This window comes from Ictidomys tridecemlineatus, chromosome 11 (genome assembly GCF_052094955.1).
Source record: "Ictidomys tridecemlineatus isolate mIctTri1 chromosome 11, mIctTri1.hap1, whole genome shotgun sequence".
Taxonomy (NCBI): Eukaryota; Metazoa; Chordata; class Mammalia; order Rodentia; family Sciuridae; genus Ictidomys; species Ictidomys tridecemlineatus.
Genome location: NC_135487.1, coordinates 59,425,429 through 59,443,210, shown reverse-complemented (window position 1 = coordinate 59,443,210; position 17,782 = coordinate 59,425,429). Strand labels below are relative to the sequence as shown.

General features: G+C 34.0%; 1 protein-coding gene across 3 annotated transcripts in view; it reads right to left on the bottom strand.

The window, feature by feature from the left end:
- Nucleotides 1-783: 783 nt before the first annotated feature.
- Nucleotides 784-17,782, bottom strand: part of Lhx8 (LIM homeobox 8) — a 29,917-nt gene continuing 12,918 nt past the window's right edge. For all 3 annotated transcript variants that reach the window (XM_040288873.2, XM_005330682.5, XM_040288874.2), the window contains exons 5-9: nucleotides 17,253-17,473; nucleotides 16,632-16,735; nucleotides 11,683-11,778; nucleotides 5,255-5,438; nucleotides 784-1,506 (exon numbers count right to left, since the gene is read on the bottom strand). In XM_040288873.2, the coding sequence (XP_040144807.1) occupies nucleotides 1,430-1,506; nucleotides 5,255-5,438; nucleotides 11,683-11,778; nucleotides 16,632-16,735; nucleotides 17,253-17,473 (682 nt within the window). In that variant the 3' untranslated portion in view covers nucleotides 784-1,429. The remainder of the gene's footprint in view (nucleotides 1,507-5,254; nucleotides 5,439-11,682; nucleotides 11,779-16,631; nucleotides 16,736-17,252; nucleotides 17,474-17,782) is intronic.

The following is a 17,782-nucleotide window of genomic DNA, read 5'->3' as shown; positions in this document are numbered from 1 at the left end:
CAACACAACAAAAACCTAGAAAGCTCTTTTCCTCCTTTTCCCATAATGAAACTTAAGTTTATTGCTTCTGGTTTAAGGCAGATTGTTAGGTATGTCCACATGACTGCTTTCTGGTTGCATTTATGATTACTAGGATGGAATTACAAATACTTCAATATTACTTCCAGTCCTCAGCCAGATGTGAATCTGCCAAGTTAAACAAAAACTTAAACTTAAGATTTTCAAAATTTTCTCTTGTTACCTTTTGTCCCAACAAGGAGTGAATACTGATTAAGTTATTTAAATATAAAAATTAGTGAGAGCAGCATTACTCCCATCTATAATTCAGAGAAAAGATCCAGTATCATGGAGAATAGAATACTAGGGTTTAAATTTGAGCTCTAAGAACCACAATCCCAGATAGTATTCACTAGGGAGAAAAAGTGAAGACTCCTTGTTTAGGAACTCCAAATACTTCCAGTTTTACTTTTTTGTCCCCGGGGAAATAGATTCTTAAAGCCTGTATTTCATTTCGGGATTGGGAATACACTGTAGGTCATTTTGAAAAATGTTTTTTTTCTTCATATTAAGTTTATTACCTAGTTTAAAAGAGACTATTTGCCAAATTAGATGTTTTCATGTGTTCTTTTGTTGAATGAGTACAATCATCTACAAATGAGTTTCCTATTAGAACGCACTTACAACACAGCTCAAAATAAAATGACTTTTTAAAGTTAAGGGTAGATTTTAAAGACATTAAAAACAACTTATTGCTGAAAACACACACAAAAAAGGACAAATTGGTTGAAAGTTTCACAAGAATGGAAAATGTTTAATAAACTTAGAATGGCGGGCTTATTAAACTATAGTGTTATTTACAGCCATAATTCATCAACCACAAACACCAGAGTGTGTTTGCCTGGCATGCTGCAACAGAAGCTTTACTCCCTTCATTCAGAAAACACTGGCAAAATAATTTCAGTTGCAAATTCACAGATACAAGCTTCAAAGTATAAAGTTGTATATAACAAAAAAATACAGGTAATATTTATAACAATAACTTACAGATACAAACTAATGATAAACTACAATTTCACAAAAGATTGTAAACATTTTGCACATTTGTCAGTCCTTTCTTTTAGGCAAAGTGCTCTTTTGATGACAAATAAATTAACAGATACACACTAGAGTGAACTATTTCCAGACAATACAAAAAAACATGTTTTGTTTTGTTTTCTTCTTGTAAACATAAGTTTTACCAAAAAAAAAAAAATGAAGAATAAAAGTGTCTTGCAGGCCAACTATAGATACATACCTGGGCAGCAAAGTGATGTTGGAAATGCTTTTGGTGTTAAATAAAAAAATTAACATTAATATCTTTTCAATGATATTTTATACATAATAAATGACAAGTTATATCCTTAATCATTTTTATCCCTGAAAAAAGAAATTAGGTATGACTTATTGGCAGTTGTGTCATTGAATGGGGTAACAAAGGCTGGAGTCCAAGAGTTGTTGGTGAATGAGCTACAAAATAGAAATAGAAAGAAATTTGAGGATCAGGTGTTTTGTTTTTTTTTTTTTTTAAGAGTGAATAAAACTGATTTAAAAACAAACAAAAACAATTCAAAGCAATGTGTTTTCTTCATGCATTACAGCTGAGGGCACCAAGCTATACTCATTCCACAGACCTCAGCAGGAACAGTAACTTATTCAGCATAGTGGTACTGTATTGAACAAGAATCCATTTTACCCCTAAAATATTTATTGGGGCCACAAGCTTTGGCCACTTTAATGTACTCCATCCATACCCCATTCACTGCACTTTACACTGTAGCTAGAAAACCACACAGCTTGTTCTGCAGAGATATTGTTGGTTTTAACATGCAGGAGTCTGTACAGAATGTCCTCCCAAGTTCCCTTAGTACCACCTCCCCAAACATACACCAAAACACATTTGATTCAGGCAGTACCACAATCTTTCATATGAACACACACAAAGTTAATGCTAGTGTAAACAAATGGCAACAATGGTATAGCTTTGGATTTTTTTTTTTATTTAATCAAAACTTAAAATGAAGTCCTACTTTCAGCAAGGGCTGTGTTGCTTCAAACCTAACAATTAGAAATGCTGGATGATATTTTTAAAAATCTATTGGAAAGCATCTGAAAGATACCAAAGTAGTGAGAAATTGCAAAGTCAAGTACCAGAGAGGAAGGAGAGAATATGAGGCTAAGGGACAATTTTAAAATAAAAGTAACATTTAGAAGTTAGATTTTGGCTGAATGATAGGATACAAAAATAAAAGATTAGGACCCACTAATGAGAAAAAAGTTGTTGAAAACAACAAACAAAAACAAACTTAGGCTTTTATTTGGAATACCAAAGTGCTAAATTCAAGAAGCAGCAAAACAAATATACCAGCCTCATGAAGACTGATTGGGCTAAATTTACCTCCCCCTACTTCAACACTGTGCCAAGGTAAAACTCATCCTCTCTGGTGAAAGATATCATCTAGAGCCTCAATTTTTTTTTTTTTTTTTTTAGTTTTTTTCAGACCCATCATCTGAAACACAATGAAAAGATAACAAGGCAAATAAGGAAACATGACTTGACTGAAAACAAACAGGAAACAACAAAAACAGGACAGACCTACAAAAGACCTCGATGCTGGAGTTTTCACACATGAACTTAGCATAATTGTAATTAATATAACAATAATTTAAATAAGGAAGATAGTGAAAAAAGAGGCATCTGTATAGAAATGGAAATTCTCAAAATGAAAAACACGACAACTGAAATTAAGAAGCCAATGGATGAGTTTTATGGGTTCTTAGATACAGAAAGAATTACTGAACTTTAAGATAGGTCAGAAGAAAATATCTAGATTAAAGCATGGGGAGTAAAAAGATTGCAAAATTTGATTTTTTTCCCCATGGGCAGAAAACAATTTTTTAAGAGAAAGAAGCTGAGAGTGTCTCATAATGAAAAACATCAAACTACATATTCAAGAAGCATACTCAGGCACAAAACAAAAATTTTAAAAACCAAACATGAAGAGAAAATCTGGGGGGAAAAGCCATTTACTTGCAAAGGAGCAAGATAAGGATAAGAGCTGACCAACAATAAATGATGTCAGGTCAATTGGCTATCCATACTCGAAACAGACAAAATGGAAATCAGAAAAGAATGTAGTCATATCTTCAAAGTACAGTGTAAGGAAATAACTGATAACCTAGATTTCTACATACACAGGAAATATCTCCTACAACTGCTTCATAGGAAATGTTGAGAAATAAATGTAATAATAGAAGGCATGCAAGATTATTAAAAAGCTCTGAAATATAAGAAATAATTTTAAAATGTGAATTAAATATGCAGACATATTAAAGTTCATGATATGAAATTGACATTATTAAGATAGTAGTTTTCCTAAAATTGATCTATATATTTACTGGATTATTGTTTCAAAATCTTGTTTTCTCTTTGCAGGATGGAAATTGACAAGCTGGTGAAATTTATGAAAACACAAAGGGTCAAGAACAGGCAAAACAAATTTGAATAACAACAAAGAAAGACTTGTACTATTTGCTAATAAGAATTACAGACCTAGAATAATTAATGTGACTAGGTATTAATACAAAGCAAAATCGAATAATGAAACAGAATAGAGTGTACAGAAATTGATGCATAAAAGTTATGAACATATGATTGAAGACAAAATGGCTCTGAAGAGGAGGGGGAAATTTCATCAATATAACAAAAAAGCTTCACTTCCTATCTGACACCACATGCAAAAATTATTTCTAAGTATAAATGAATGTCAAGGTAAATCTAAATGTCAAAGATATGATAAAGTTTCTAGATGATAGGATGAATATCTTCATTATCTTTGAATTGGAATAATTTCTTAAGTCATCCAAAAAGCACTGTCCATAAAGGAAAACACAGATGAAATGAACTACATTAAAATTAGGAACTTGTACTCAACAAAACATTCCATTAAAAGAGAGGAAAAGGCAAACCACTGAGGAGAAAATACTTTCAATACATATTTATCACAAAGCATTGTATGCAGATTATACCAGGGAATAAAATCAATTTATAAAAAAACAAATCAATAGGCATGTGTGAGCTTTTCACAAGAGGAGATACAGATACCCAAGAGAAAATATACTTGCTCTCATAAGTCATGAGGGAAAAGTAAATTAAAATAATGAGCACTACACCACCAAATTTGCTAGAATTAGAAAGTTATAGATAGCATTCTAAGTATTATGGGGGAGGTGAAGCACTTTGAACTCTTCTGTATGGCTGCTCAGAGTTCAAACTGGTTCCACCACTACAGAAAAGTGGAAGAACTGACTATAGGTGAGCATCTGCATAGCCTAAGACCCTTTGTCCCACTCCCAGGTATGTATCAAATAGAATTAATGTGCACCAAAAGGCATGTGCAGTAAAGTCCATAGCAGCATGTTCATAAGTACCCAAACTAGAGGATACACAAATGTCTATCAACCATAAAACAGATAAACTGTGCTAAGATTCCTACAGTAGAATTCTTTATAACAATAAGATAAACAAATCACTGACTCTTGCAACAACACAGATGAATCTCCCAAGGTAACTGAAGAGTTAGACACATAAGAATACATTCTGTATGGTTCACTTTATGTAAAGCTCAAAAAAAGACTAAGGCAAGGCTTTAGAAGTCAGAGCTATGTTACTTGGAAGAAAAGAATAATTAGGAGGAGACATGAGGGAGGCTTCTGGGGTGCTAATTATGTTCTCCTACTTCACTTGGGTAGTATTTATGGGGCACATTCACTGTTTTAACACATTTAGCTGAAAACTTAGGCATGTACTTTTCTCTATAGGTAAGATTTGCCTCAATAAAAAGTTTAACAAAACTTAAACCCCAATCTAAAGATCTAAGTGTGAATACCTTCTTTGATTGTAGGAAAATAAATTATTTAAATATTTACCAGATAAAAACAAACAAACAACAACAAAAAAACAGTAAAAATCAAGCAGTAAGAGTCATTATTAATATTTGCACTTTTAGCTAAAGTGAGTGTCAAATTTGTCTCCTAAAGATGGAATAACAGAAATAAAAATTGGGGGACAATTGTGCTGTCTACTGTACCCCCTATAATATTTTTCAGCTACTACTGAGGTAATATTTCCAAATATAAGTCGTATCAATAACCTAATATTAGAAGTTAACAGTTAGTGATTGCTTGGAAGAAACCTGTTAGATGTTGGGATACCTACCATCCATGTAACTATGCAGCGCAGTTAGCATCGTCCCATCTTGGGGCACGTAGGCAGAATAGGCCATTTCTTCTAACATGGGTGGAGACAGCCTGGAGGGCGGGACTGCAGTGACTGGGGCTGAGGAAGAGTGATTGGGACTCACGTGCTTCTTGTGGCGTGCTCTACAATTCTGAAACCACACCTTAAGGGGAGAAGAGCAAGGTTAGTAGGTCAAGGTTGGAAGGTCACATGTCAGGTAGGTCACCCTGAGTGCATTGCCAACCCAGTTTAAAAATGAATTCAACACCACTTTACCTGTTAAAAAAGTTCTGAAGACAGAAAATACACTTTTTAACCCAGATAACCACAGTTATATTTTCCCCCTCAGATAAGAGCTCTCTGGTGATTTACTTTAAAAGCTGATTCTGTACTAAACCAATATCTTTAAAAAAAAAAAAAAAGACAAAATGACATTGAGAAGAAGGAAAATGGGTAGAAAAAGGGATGAAAAGGTCCAGAAAAGTGTCCGTGGTTTAACTACTGGCATTTGGAGGTAAAAGAAAAGTCTTTTTTAAAAGAACTTAAAAAAATGCTACTAAATGTATTCTTAGACACCTGCTGGACTTATTTCTAACCCTTGTTCAAATGATCAAAATCCCTACAGAGAACTTAAAGCTTTCTATAAGCCTCTTGATTCAGTTATTCCAGTTAACATTTTAACCTGCTGAGTTCAATTTCTCTTAGTGAATACATAGACTATTTCCTAGGAAGCATGTTAAGGACAGGTGTATAATAAGAAAAAGCTAGTAATATTTAAATAGAACTAAATACAAACACATCCACTGATTAAAATGTTCACAAAACGTAAAGCACTAACTACTCTGTTTTCCATTCTATCCACAGAAATGAAGCGAATTCAGGGGAAGCAAGGTCTTACATTCAGGTCTGGGTAAGGGAGGCTAGACTATCCATAATGCTACTAGTAATTAATCAGCCTGTTTGGAGTCCTCGCCATGAAATAAATCTTGACCACAGAATTTTGCTCTATTAAAATATTATTATATCAGAGTTGGGGATGTAGCTCAGTGTAGAGCACTTACTTGCCTAGCCTATGTGAAACCTTGGGTTCCATCCCCAGCTACTGCAAAATAAATATACATACATATATCCATATACACATATATATACATATATACGTATACACATAGACATACATGTACATATACATGTGTATATAATATATATACATATATATATGTAAATTGCCATCATTCCAAAAAATTCTGTCATAAGAAGAAAAATAAGGGAAGGGATCAAAATGTCAAGAGAATTATGATGGGAAACTTTGGGGAACAGGGAAGAAATGGCCAAGATCTCTGGTCTGTTCAGGGTTGGCTGGTAGGAACTTGAAGGAAGAAGGGAATCAGGGCTACAAAGAATTTATAAGAACAAGTTGGCCTGATTTCAAAGATATACCCTTCCACTGGCAATCAAAAATAGAAGGCTGGTGAAGTATAAACTCAAGAGATTAAAACTAAAAGAGTAAAAGTTAACAATGTAATGGTATAAGCAGCTCTGAGCAGGTGGCTAAAAGGCAGCACCCAAGGAAGGTTTCCAGGACAAGTCTCTGGCATGCACCAAGGAAAAGGAGTGAGAATTGAAGCCATCCCCAGAACTCTCTGAGTTATAGACCCTGAGATAACTGTACAGAGACCCTACTCAAATTCTCCAGTCAGCCCACAGGCAAACAGTCGATGATGTCACTGCAGTCACCAGTCTCACCCAAAAGACATCTGTCCTCCTGGCAAGTGGGTGGAGAGAAGTGATGCCACCTGCCTTTTCCAGAAGTCACACACTCCAGAGAACTACATACAGCCTCATAAACTTGCACTGTGCTTCCTGGAATTTCTTCAAAATATCTTTTTGTCTCTAGTAAATTGTATGGAATATACAACAAACAACAACAACAACAAAATTATTATCTTTTCATTGAAACAAAAAATATTGTCAGACTTTGGAAATAAATTGGAAATTTGGAAGAATGTGTGACAAATGGAAGAATAGTTACACTAACATTAATTCAAACAAAAAAAAGTGCTATCCACTTTCAGAATTCAAATACAAGTCCTTTGGACTCCTCACCTACTTGCAATTTCCTCCTGCTTTGCAAATTGCTAACAAGAGTTAAAAATTTCTCTGAACAACACAATTTAAAATTTTGGAGTTCTAAATCATAAACTACATAAGGTGAAAACAGGTCATGGAGACATCATGCAAAAGAAAAAACATTAAAATGAATCCTTTAGAATGCAAGAACTAAAAGACAAATACAACAATTTAGTATATGAGAAAGATGATATTTAGTATTATTGTGAAAGCATGGCTTACTGATTTAGGGAAAACTGGTTAACAATTCAAAAGAAAAATACAGATAAATCTTTACCTCAGATGAAACTAATCCAGATAAAGTTTAGGTACAAATCATTGAAACCATGAATTTTTAAGAAAACAAAAGCCAATATTGATAACATACTTTTCAGATAATTTTGGCCTTTGTGCTATGCTTCTCTATCAAAAGATTAAGAAATTTAAATACATAAAAACAAAGTTCTATGTAGGAAAAAAAATGAAAAGGAAAATGATAGACCATGAAAGTTTAACACAACAAACAGGATTAATAAAAATTAGTAAGATGAAGACAGAAGAAATAACTCACAGAAATATAGATTGAAAATAAATAATTTTAAATTATGAAATAAGCAAACATGTTCAATTCCATTTATTGTTTTATTTTTTATTTTTATTTTTATTTTTTTTGAGGTGCTAAGGATTGAACACAATCTTGTGGGCCTTGTGCATGCAAGGCAAGCCCTCTACCAACTGTGCTGTATCCCCAGCCCTCCATTGATATAAAAATATAAAAAAACATATCAAATATATTTAACAATCTTACTCCTGTGAAAACTCCTGTATATAGGTACTGGCTGGAAAAGAAAAATGGTATGAACTTTCTAGAAAGCAATTTTTGCATAAAGACTCTAAAAATGTTCTTTTTATTCAGCGATCTCACTTCCTATCTTTTTGTTCAACAATCTCACTTCTAGAAATTTATCCTAAGGAAACTGTTGAATATACAAACAAAATATAGTGTTGCTTATGGCAACATTTTTTGCGGGGTGGGGAGATTGAACCCAGTGGTGCTTAACCACTGAGCCACATATCCAGCCTTTTTATATTTTATTTAGAGACAGGGTCTGAGTTGCTTTAGAACTTGCTAAATTGCTGAGGCAGGCTTTGAACTTGAGGTCCTCCTGACTCATTGGGATTACTGGCTTGCACCACTGGCTCCCTGCTTTAAAATGGCAACATTTTAAGATAATGAAAAACTAGACACAAAATAAATTATCCAATGCTCAATATATTCAGCAATAAAAATTATGTGCATCTCAGCTTTTGGAAGGGCAATCCTATCACACTGATTGAAAACAACACCAATAATGTTTTACCCTGTTTCTGTAAAATATACAACTCATAATTAACTTATCTGAAAGGGTATATGAATAATGATTGGCTCTGGATGAAAAGTATTAAAAATCATCCATCTTTATTCTCTGACTTTAGCACAATGACAATCTGCTATTACAAATGTCCCACTAAGCAGACTTGAAGCTAGTGAAGTTGAGACTTTCCATGTGTCAGACCATTGCTTCCACCTCATCTTTGGATGACCTAGTTTGCATATTACAACAGAGATCTAGTAATAAAAACTCTTTTCCTTAATGTGTCTCAAGTGCTGTGCCCAACATTAGGAAGGAGGTTGGGGGAAAGACATAATTACTATTTGAAGTCATAGTACTTAATTCTTCAAAAACACTGTGAAGAACTATATATTTAAATTACATGTATATATTATTTTTATATATACATATGTGTATATATAAAATATATACATATGTATATATAAAAATAATATATACATTTGCTTGCTAGTACTCTTTGTCAGCTTATGAAAAATATCCAACATGCAATCTTTACATTTAAAAAGCCAAAATCAAAACTATATTCTGTGAGTTTTAGCATTTGAGATCAAGTTAACATACACATAATACTGGGACTTAAATACCTGAGAATTACAAGACAAATGTCTGATTGGGACCCTTAGTCCTTCAAATATAATAAGAAATGCTCTAAGAAGGCCTTCTATTCTATTGTGCTTCTGACCAAAATAGTCTAATCCTAACAGTCAATGAATCTGGCTTTCTTGTAGCCTTCATTACTATGAATGTGCAAAGTCTTAGATTAGAAGCAACACTGGACCTTTGAGTCTGACCTGCCTTCAAAGGAAATTTCATTTCCAAGCACATGAAATGATCTTTAGTGATGGCCATACCATATTTGAGTCTTTTTTTTTACATGAAAAAGTTCATTATGAGTGAACATCAGTGTTTTTTTTTAATATTCTTTTGCAGACCAATCTTTATACACATTTAAAGATACCTATTCTGTATTAATTGTTCCTTTCCTATTTCCTGACCATCTCCAGTTAACTATCCTTATTGCCTTCAATATTATAGCAACTTTAAGATTTTTTTTATTACTTTGGTAGCTTTTCTTAAAGGCAGCATTCTTTCCAGATTGGCTAACAAGCCAAACACAATACTAAAATAAACACAATACTCTGAACATCTGAAATGTGCAGAGGATGTGGGACTCGCCTCCCAAGAGAGCCTCATACTGCAGTCAACTAAAACCACTGGGGAATTAATCTTTAGAGAAGCTGCAGTGTTCTTAGGTCTTTCCCGTATGCTTCTTTATATAGACAGTTTGTTAATGTAAAACATTTTTAGCTTCTCAAAGAATATATACCTGTGTATCAACCTCCCAACTTAATAAAATACAAATACAATGAAGGTATTTATCCACCACCCCCAAATAAATTTCATTTTACTTTAGTTCCTTAAACTTTTTTGAACCTCAAGTATTATTTACCTTCTACTTCACTATTCTTTTTATACCATTTTGTTAGTTGGTTGCCTCCTTCCTGAAGCAGCCACTCTTCTCCAAGCTTCCCACTGCTTCTCCACTAGGCTCCTTCCTTGATTCTAAGTAATACTATGTGCCACTCAAATGGCAGTACCTCTGACATGTTTTCTAACGCCCACCCTTTTCGGTTTTTGTTGTTGTTGTTGTTTTGTTTTGGTACAATCACCTTTGGGATTTAACCCAAGGGTGCTTTACCACTGAACCACATCCCCAGCCCTTTTTATTTTTTATTTTGAGATGAGGTCTCACCAAATTTCTTAGGGCTTTGCTAAATTGCTGAGGCTGGCCTTGAACTTGGGAGTCTCCTGCCTCAGCCTCCCAAGCTGCTGGGATTACAGGCAGGTGCCTCCCAGCTCATTTTTTATGCTCTATGATCTCCTTCTAAAGGATCTAACCCAAAGGATCTCTTTGCTCTAGTACTGTTCATCCTTTCAAATACATGTCTTCATATCCAACTGCCACCATCACTGAATGATTAACACAACTAAAAGGGACTTCATCTTCCTCCAAACAACCAACCAGGTGTTTTTTTTTTTTAACTTTATTTCTGTTAAGAGTACCAATCCTATTGATATTTTGATTCTCTCTGCTTCTCTACTATAGTCCCCAAGTCCTTTTCTGGTATCCCTATCATCCAGCTCCTGACATTTCTTGAGCAAATTCTAGTTAATAAAATGTTTCTCCAACAAATCCTAGGCCCACTAACTCACTCTACACCCCCAAGCACCCCCCCCCCAAATCACTACTTTGCTGGGTATCCCAACTAAGTTGTCTGCTTCTAACTAGTCTTCTCTGGATTCTGATTCTTCTCATATGCTGTCACAAGCTCTTCCTCAAGTCACAAATAATGGCCCTTTTCTGACCAAAAAGAACTCTGCATTCATAGGCCTCTGCAACTACAACAATTTCATCTTCCATAATTTCTAAACCTCAATTCTACATTCTAATAAGTTTACTCTAATTCATCCCTCCCTAGCTTCATTTACATAACTCCCTCTTCCTGGATCTTTTAGCAAAGCCCACTAATACCCTTAACATACATACACCTACATACATACACACACACACACAAACATACACACACACATACACACACAGTCAAAAAAAGTAGAAAACACTGAATTCAGAACCAGATTGTGCTTGAAATTTCAGTTCTCTTTCTTAGCCCGAGGATCTTGGGGCTGCTGTGAGCACTGAATGAAAACATGCAAAGAGTCATTTGGCAAAAGGCAGCCTGACCCAAGGTAGACTACTTATCAGGTTTTAAAAAATTGATTTAGAGTGTGAAAAGACCTAAAGCAGGAAGGTAATATTATAAGATTTCTTCACAAAAGAACAATGCACACTCAAAGATCTTGAATTGGAAATTTTTGTATCTCTTGATTGACCTTTAACATAATCACCTGTATCACACGTCTGCTCAAGCCTGTCCTCTCTGCCAGTTTCTGGAGGGTCTGTGCATCTGGGTTGTTGTCCTGAGCAAATTGTGCTTGCATGACCTGTTTTATAAAAGATGTACATAGCAAATAGTTAAAAATACACAGATCAATCTAAATTTTGATGACAGAAAAGATAAGATATGCACAAGAAAATGTGATACTTATACTCTACGACTTGAAAATCAATATGGGAAGTATATATAAGTGAAAAGGCATATTTTGTGAATTGCTATGCAAAAGTTATGCTGAGCTCTTTAAAAAATAACCCACTTCAACAGAAAATTTGGTCTCTCAATTATGCTGTTAGAAATAAACTCACCTTTTCTTACTTCCATTTTTAGAACCCATAAATGAAATGCATAAATAGTATGGAATTCTCACTATTTTATTCATTCTGTTAAACTTCCCAGCATTCGAAAACATAATAAAATATAAAAATCATATCACATTTATCTGCCACCTCTACTGAGCTAAACAAGTACAATATCTATAATATAAACAGGTATAATATCTATAATTATAGTAATATAATTTTCATGCATCTGTAGATAGTGAACAGCTCCAAAGATGAATTCCGCTTGGTTGTAATGATGCCAACATTTGGGGATCATTCACTTTATGCAAAAGACTATTTAAGATCTTTTTTAAAAAAAGACATCATCAGTCCATTGAATAAGAACTTATCAGTGGCTGGGGATGTGGCTCAAGCGGTAGCACGCTCGCCTGGCATGCATGCGGCCCGGGTTCGATCCTCAGCACCACATACAAACAAAGACGTTGTGTCTGCCGAAAACTAAAAAATAAATATTAAAATTCTCTCTTTTCTCTCTCTCTCTCTCTCTCTAAAAAAAGAATTTATCAGGATCTAAACATCTCTATATTGAAACAATTCACAGGTGATTCTGATGGGAGTTTTTGGATTGGAATCCCTGTGTCAAGTGCTATGAGATATGAAGAAAACCTTCCCTGGTCTTCATTTTCCTGAAAGATACAGACATGCCAATAATGACCTAAAATAAGAAGTAAAGGGAGAAAAGTAGAGGAGAGTAGGGAATATCAGAATACAAGCACAAGCCAAGGACTCTGGATTATTCCAGAAGAGGGAATCGTTATGGGAATAAAGTAAGATATTTGAATTTAATTATTAAAAGTCAATCAGCTGAGGGGAGGATTATAAAACATAAAGGATGTCTTGCAAACAGTCAGGGAAGCATCCAACATGTAGTACACGTCTACAGTGTGGGGCATGAGTGCCCAAAATACCTAAGCACATAGAGCACAGCTCGCCTCAATGCTCTTTCCAACTGGCAAATCAGCTGTGTTCTCCACTATTGTCCTCGTGTAATACTATCATCTGCATCTGCACTTGTCACAGGGTAGCTAAATAATTCATCTGCAAGTTCACTGTCCAGAGCAGAAAGTGAGCTCTTTGAGGACAAGGGCAGTGACTTACTCTTCATAACCCTCATGGGCTACAGCCAAGTTAACTCCTTTCCTGTCACACAGTGTGCACTGGGAGTTCATGACAGAATGAGACTTACAGTGAGTAAAATCTGGTTAAAGTCTGTAGAAAAAGGCTAATGTCCAGGAAACCTTCTGAGGTTACAAGCTATATTTTCAATTAAGATTTGAGGGGCTGGGGTTGTGACTCAGTTGTGAAGTGCTTGCCTAGCACATCCGAGGCACTGGATTCGATTCTCAGCACCACATAAAATAAATAAAATAAAGGTATTAAGTCCATCTACAACTAAAAAAATATTAAAAAAAAAAAAAGATTTGATTAGTGGCTCTTCTAGACTTACGTATTCCTGGCTTCCCATCCAGCTATGCTCAACCTATACACTGATAATAAAACATAACTATAGGCAAAATGGCCTAAATGTTTATAATCTCACTCAGTTCATTTTATTATTCCTTTCCTACTCCAAATGTGTTACTTTAATATATTCCTATATGAATGAGGATTGGTGTTTATAGTTTGACATGTACCATCCCAAAAACAAACAGAATGACCAAATTAATCATGTCTTTGTGTTTTAATTTTTCAAAATGAAAAATCTGAGCAAGTATTTGGGTGTTTGCTAAGAAGCTCGTTACTGATAATCTCTAAAAAATAAACAGCATGCTTTCACAAATGCATATCCAGTTTTCAAGTTTAATAATGAGACCAAATTATATCTAATAAAGCAATTTTTCAATCAAGGAATAAAACAAATCAACAGTGATCATTTAGAATTGGAATATTCTTAAGAAATACTTATTGATCTTCCTTTTAATAATATTAGTATTTAGTCTCATGAAAAGAAATAAAAGGGCTTTTTAATTTCTACTTTAGTTTCACCATTCTCCAGATGCTTCTGAAGCCCACTCCACTCCTTTTTTCAAGTTCTTCTAACATGGTCTAGGGGTGAGTCTCTATAGACACATTATTTTAAGGCCAAGAGATTTATGGCAATGTCAGGAGTCGACAAAGTAACAGTTGACCAATTTGATATGAAAATTAAAGTAAGAGCTAAACTTGGCATGTTTAATAGTAATAATCTTTGAGCCAATATTTGTAACTATAATAGGAAAATCATAACATTAGTAGGAATTTCTTAAATATCATTTTTATAAAGAGACAATATCTGATATGTATTTGCAGATGTATTTTTTGAGTCAAACTATTTTTCTCTCCATGAATTTCTAAAGAATTTCAGGAAATTATTTATTCATCCTATTTTAACTCTTCTCTGTGCACTGTAGGCACTGTATGGACAGTCTTGACTTACTGTGCACATATAGTATCTTACTGTTTTGCTCAGTTCAAGCAAAAATACTTGAATATATTCAGGTTTCTTAAAGAAAGGTAAAACAATCGACAATTAGAGATTCTGACAAAGTAAATATAAATATATATATATTTTTATCCACAGCTATCCTATATTCCTAAATTATAAAGAACCTCTAGAGGATTGTATCTCATTTGATTCAGCCATCCCTGGCATAAGATAAATACTATTACATACTGAGTAAATGAGAACATCCTTTGAAAGCATATCAATATGCTTTCATTTTTTAAAACCTATGATTCTAATATACATGTTAATCGCTTTTAATTCTGATCACATTTTTCTATAACACAAGGCTTAAATATTTTACGCACATTTGCAACAACTTAAAACTGTAAGACTACCCATAAGATCCAGAATCCCACTCTGTTTTAGCTGTTGATGTTGCCATTAGATGGAGTTTTGCTAAGGCACATTTTTCTCTCATGGTCTACTGGGAAGCCAAACCAAACAAAAAGACCAGATTAGGGAACCAGGATTCAGATGTCTTTTCTACCATTCTCCTGGAGGTCTGTCTTCAGGGGAGTTCCTGAATCTTTTGGAGAGGCTACCTACATCAAGGAATAACTATAGGAGTTAAAGGAGATAATACAGATAAGATGCCTGGCACAGGACTTGTCATACCAAGGCTTTCACAGATATTCCCTTATGTCTATACACAGGGGTTTCAAATTCACACAATTATAAATAAATTTTTACTTCAAATTAAAATTATCAACCTTTGTAATTTTTCAAATTATAGACAATTCGTCATGGGAACTGTCCACTTTAAAAACAGTACATTTGTATTAGAGATTCTGCTTTAACCCAGACACTTTTTAGCAACTGGGTCTCTAAGGACTTGTGTGATCTCCATTTTAACTCATGGAAACTGCAAGATAAGCAAGGTTTGAACAGAGATATTTCTTCTAATTGCCTTATCTTTCATTTATTACTTACTGATCAAGTAACTTTATGCCTAAGAAATACAAAACAATGATGTATTTGGAACTTTTTTCTGAATGGTCCTAGATTTTAATGCTCAAGTCATTCCCACTGCCAAGTTCCCTCAGAATGTTTGTAATCATTCTCAAAATAAAAACTTCTCTCTTAAAACACTTTTATATGGCATCCATCTTCAATACCAGCAAGTCTTGCTACATATGATTTTTCAAAATATTACTTTCACTCATTAACAAATGCATAAATGTCTTTTGAAGTCTGAACTAAAATGGATGCTGTGTCTAAGGTACCCAGTTGTACATGGTAGGTGCCCAATAAATATTACATTACCTTAACATAAAACACATAACCTAAGCGACATAAATCTTTTAGAAAAAGTTATTTTCTTATCTGAAAAAGTGCCAGAAATAATCATCATATGTATAGACTTAAATATAAACTTTTATCTTCTTGACAATTTGGATCAACCAAATTTACAACAATTATATTTAGGACAACTAAACTGAAAATAATCCCATCCTTTTCAGGGGTATAGCCAACCTTTAACATCAAATTATATAATTACTTCCTCTACACCTTTTAAAAACAAGAAACGGACTACTTGATTGGAGTCAACCAGCAGCATGTTACTATTTACTTCAAGGAACACTCAATTCTTTCTTACTCAAAAAATATAACAATCTTGTCCATTAAGAGGCTCATTGTAATTTTTTTAAAAAGACTAACACATTAGAGTCCCATAGACCTACATGCTGTCTCTTTCTGTTAAGAGTCTCAGAATAGTTTGTCTCCTGTTGTGATTACATGTCATAACATATATGGCTAGATTAGACTGATGTTATCATGAAATCAGAACAGATCAACATTTTGTTTCTACTGTGCTGCTGATACCAAAAGACTCCAAGGAAACAGCACTTGCATGACTAGACTATACACACAGTGTGTTGGAATACTGATAAACATTTCATGGCAATAAGTATATATTCATACATTCATTAAGTTCTCAAAAAAAAAAAAGCATAGGATAACCTCTCAGAAAACATGAATGTTTTTAGGCATCATGAATTTGGCTTTTTGTTTTGGAATTTTGTTCTTGGTGGGGAAGGGCTCCAGAAATCTTAAATTCATTGTCACATCTACCTGGAGTTGATCTGCTGTAAAGCTTGTCCGAGCTCTTTTTGCTGGTTTTGGATGATTGACATCTTGTTCTGTGAGGAGGGCACCTTCCACACTAATCCCATTACCTGCATTTTAAAAATGTACCATACATATTGGTAACTCAAATCAGTCCACCAATCATGCAGTAATAGCTTTCTTGTATCTCTTGGCTTATTGTGAAACTGTACATATCTTCTAGATTGAAAATCTCTTTAAGTTTTAAAACACACTGTAAACATATTGCGGAAACAATATTCCACTTATAGACTTATGTTTTCAGTCAAAAGTACAAAAATTTAGAAGTCACATTTAAGGCCCATTCTTTGGAAGGCAAATAAAACAAAATAATTGTTTTCAAAAAGAAAACCTGAACCTTAACTAAAATCTGCTGCCTGAAAATATGGCACAAAGCTTATACATACACCATGGTTTCTCCTATAAATAAACAGATGGAGACCATCACTAACAGAAGAGTGCTTAATGAATTTTACCACAATTATACTTTGCACAAAATAATGCATTAAGATGACTTTGGGAAAAATCATTTTTATCCCTGTATTCACTGTCCCCAAAGACTCAAAAGTATTTTAAGTACATATTTACCATTTTCCACTTCTCTTTTTAAATTATCCAGCATGCAGTCATAATGCACCCTGCATAGGACTTTCTCTTCCACCAATGCAAACTCCTCTCCCGTGGAAAGTTGCCTTTTGCAAGAAAAGCAGGCAAAGCACGCCAAGTGATAAACATTTCCCTTGGCTCTCCGGACCCAGTCAGTAGAATGGATGTGCCTCCCACATCGAGAGCAGCGAGCTCCATACCTTCTACAGTAAAGAGAAGGGCAGAACAGTAAAGATTTTAATGCTTTCATGAGATATTTATCAGATTAATATTAAACACATTATATACTCCACTGGCATTTAAACATTTTGAAAAAAATAAAAATATTTTCTAAAAGTCAGTATAGTAAGAAATCAAGATTTAAGATCACAATTCAGATCTATTTTTAAAAATAAAACCTCATGACTGCTGTAAATGAAGACTGAATTTTCTTTTAAAATAAACAAAACATGAATTTTAATATTCTTACTGGGTCAAATATCAAAGCATTTATAAATTTATTTAGAGACTCA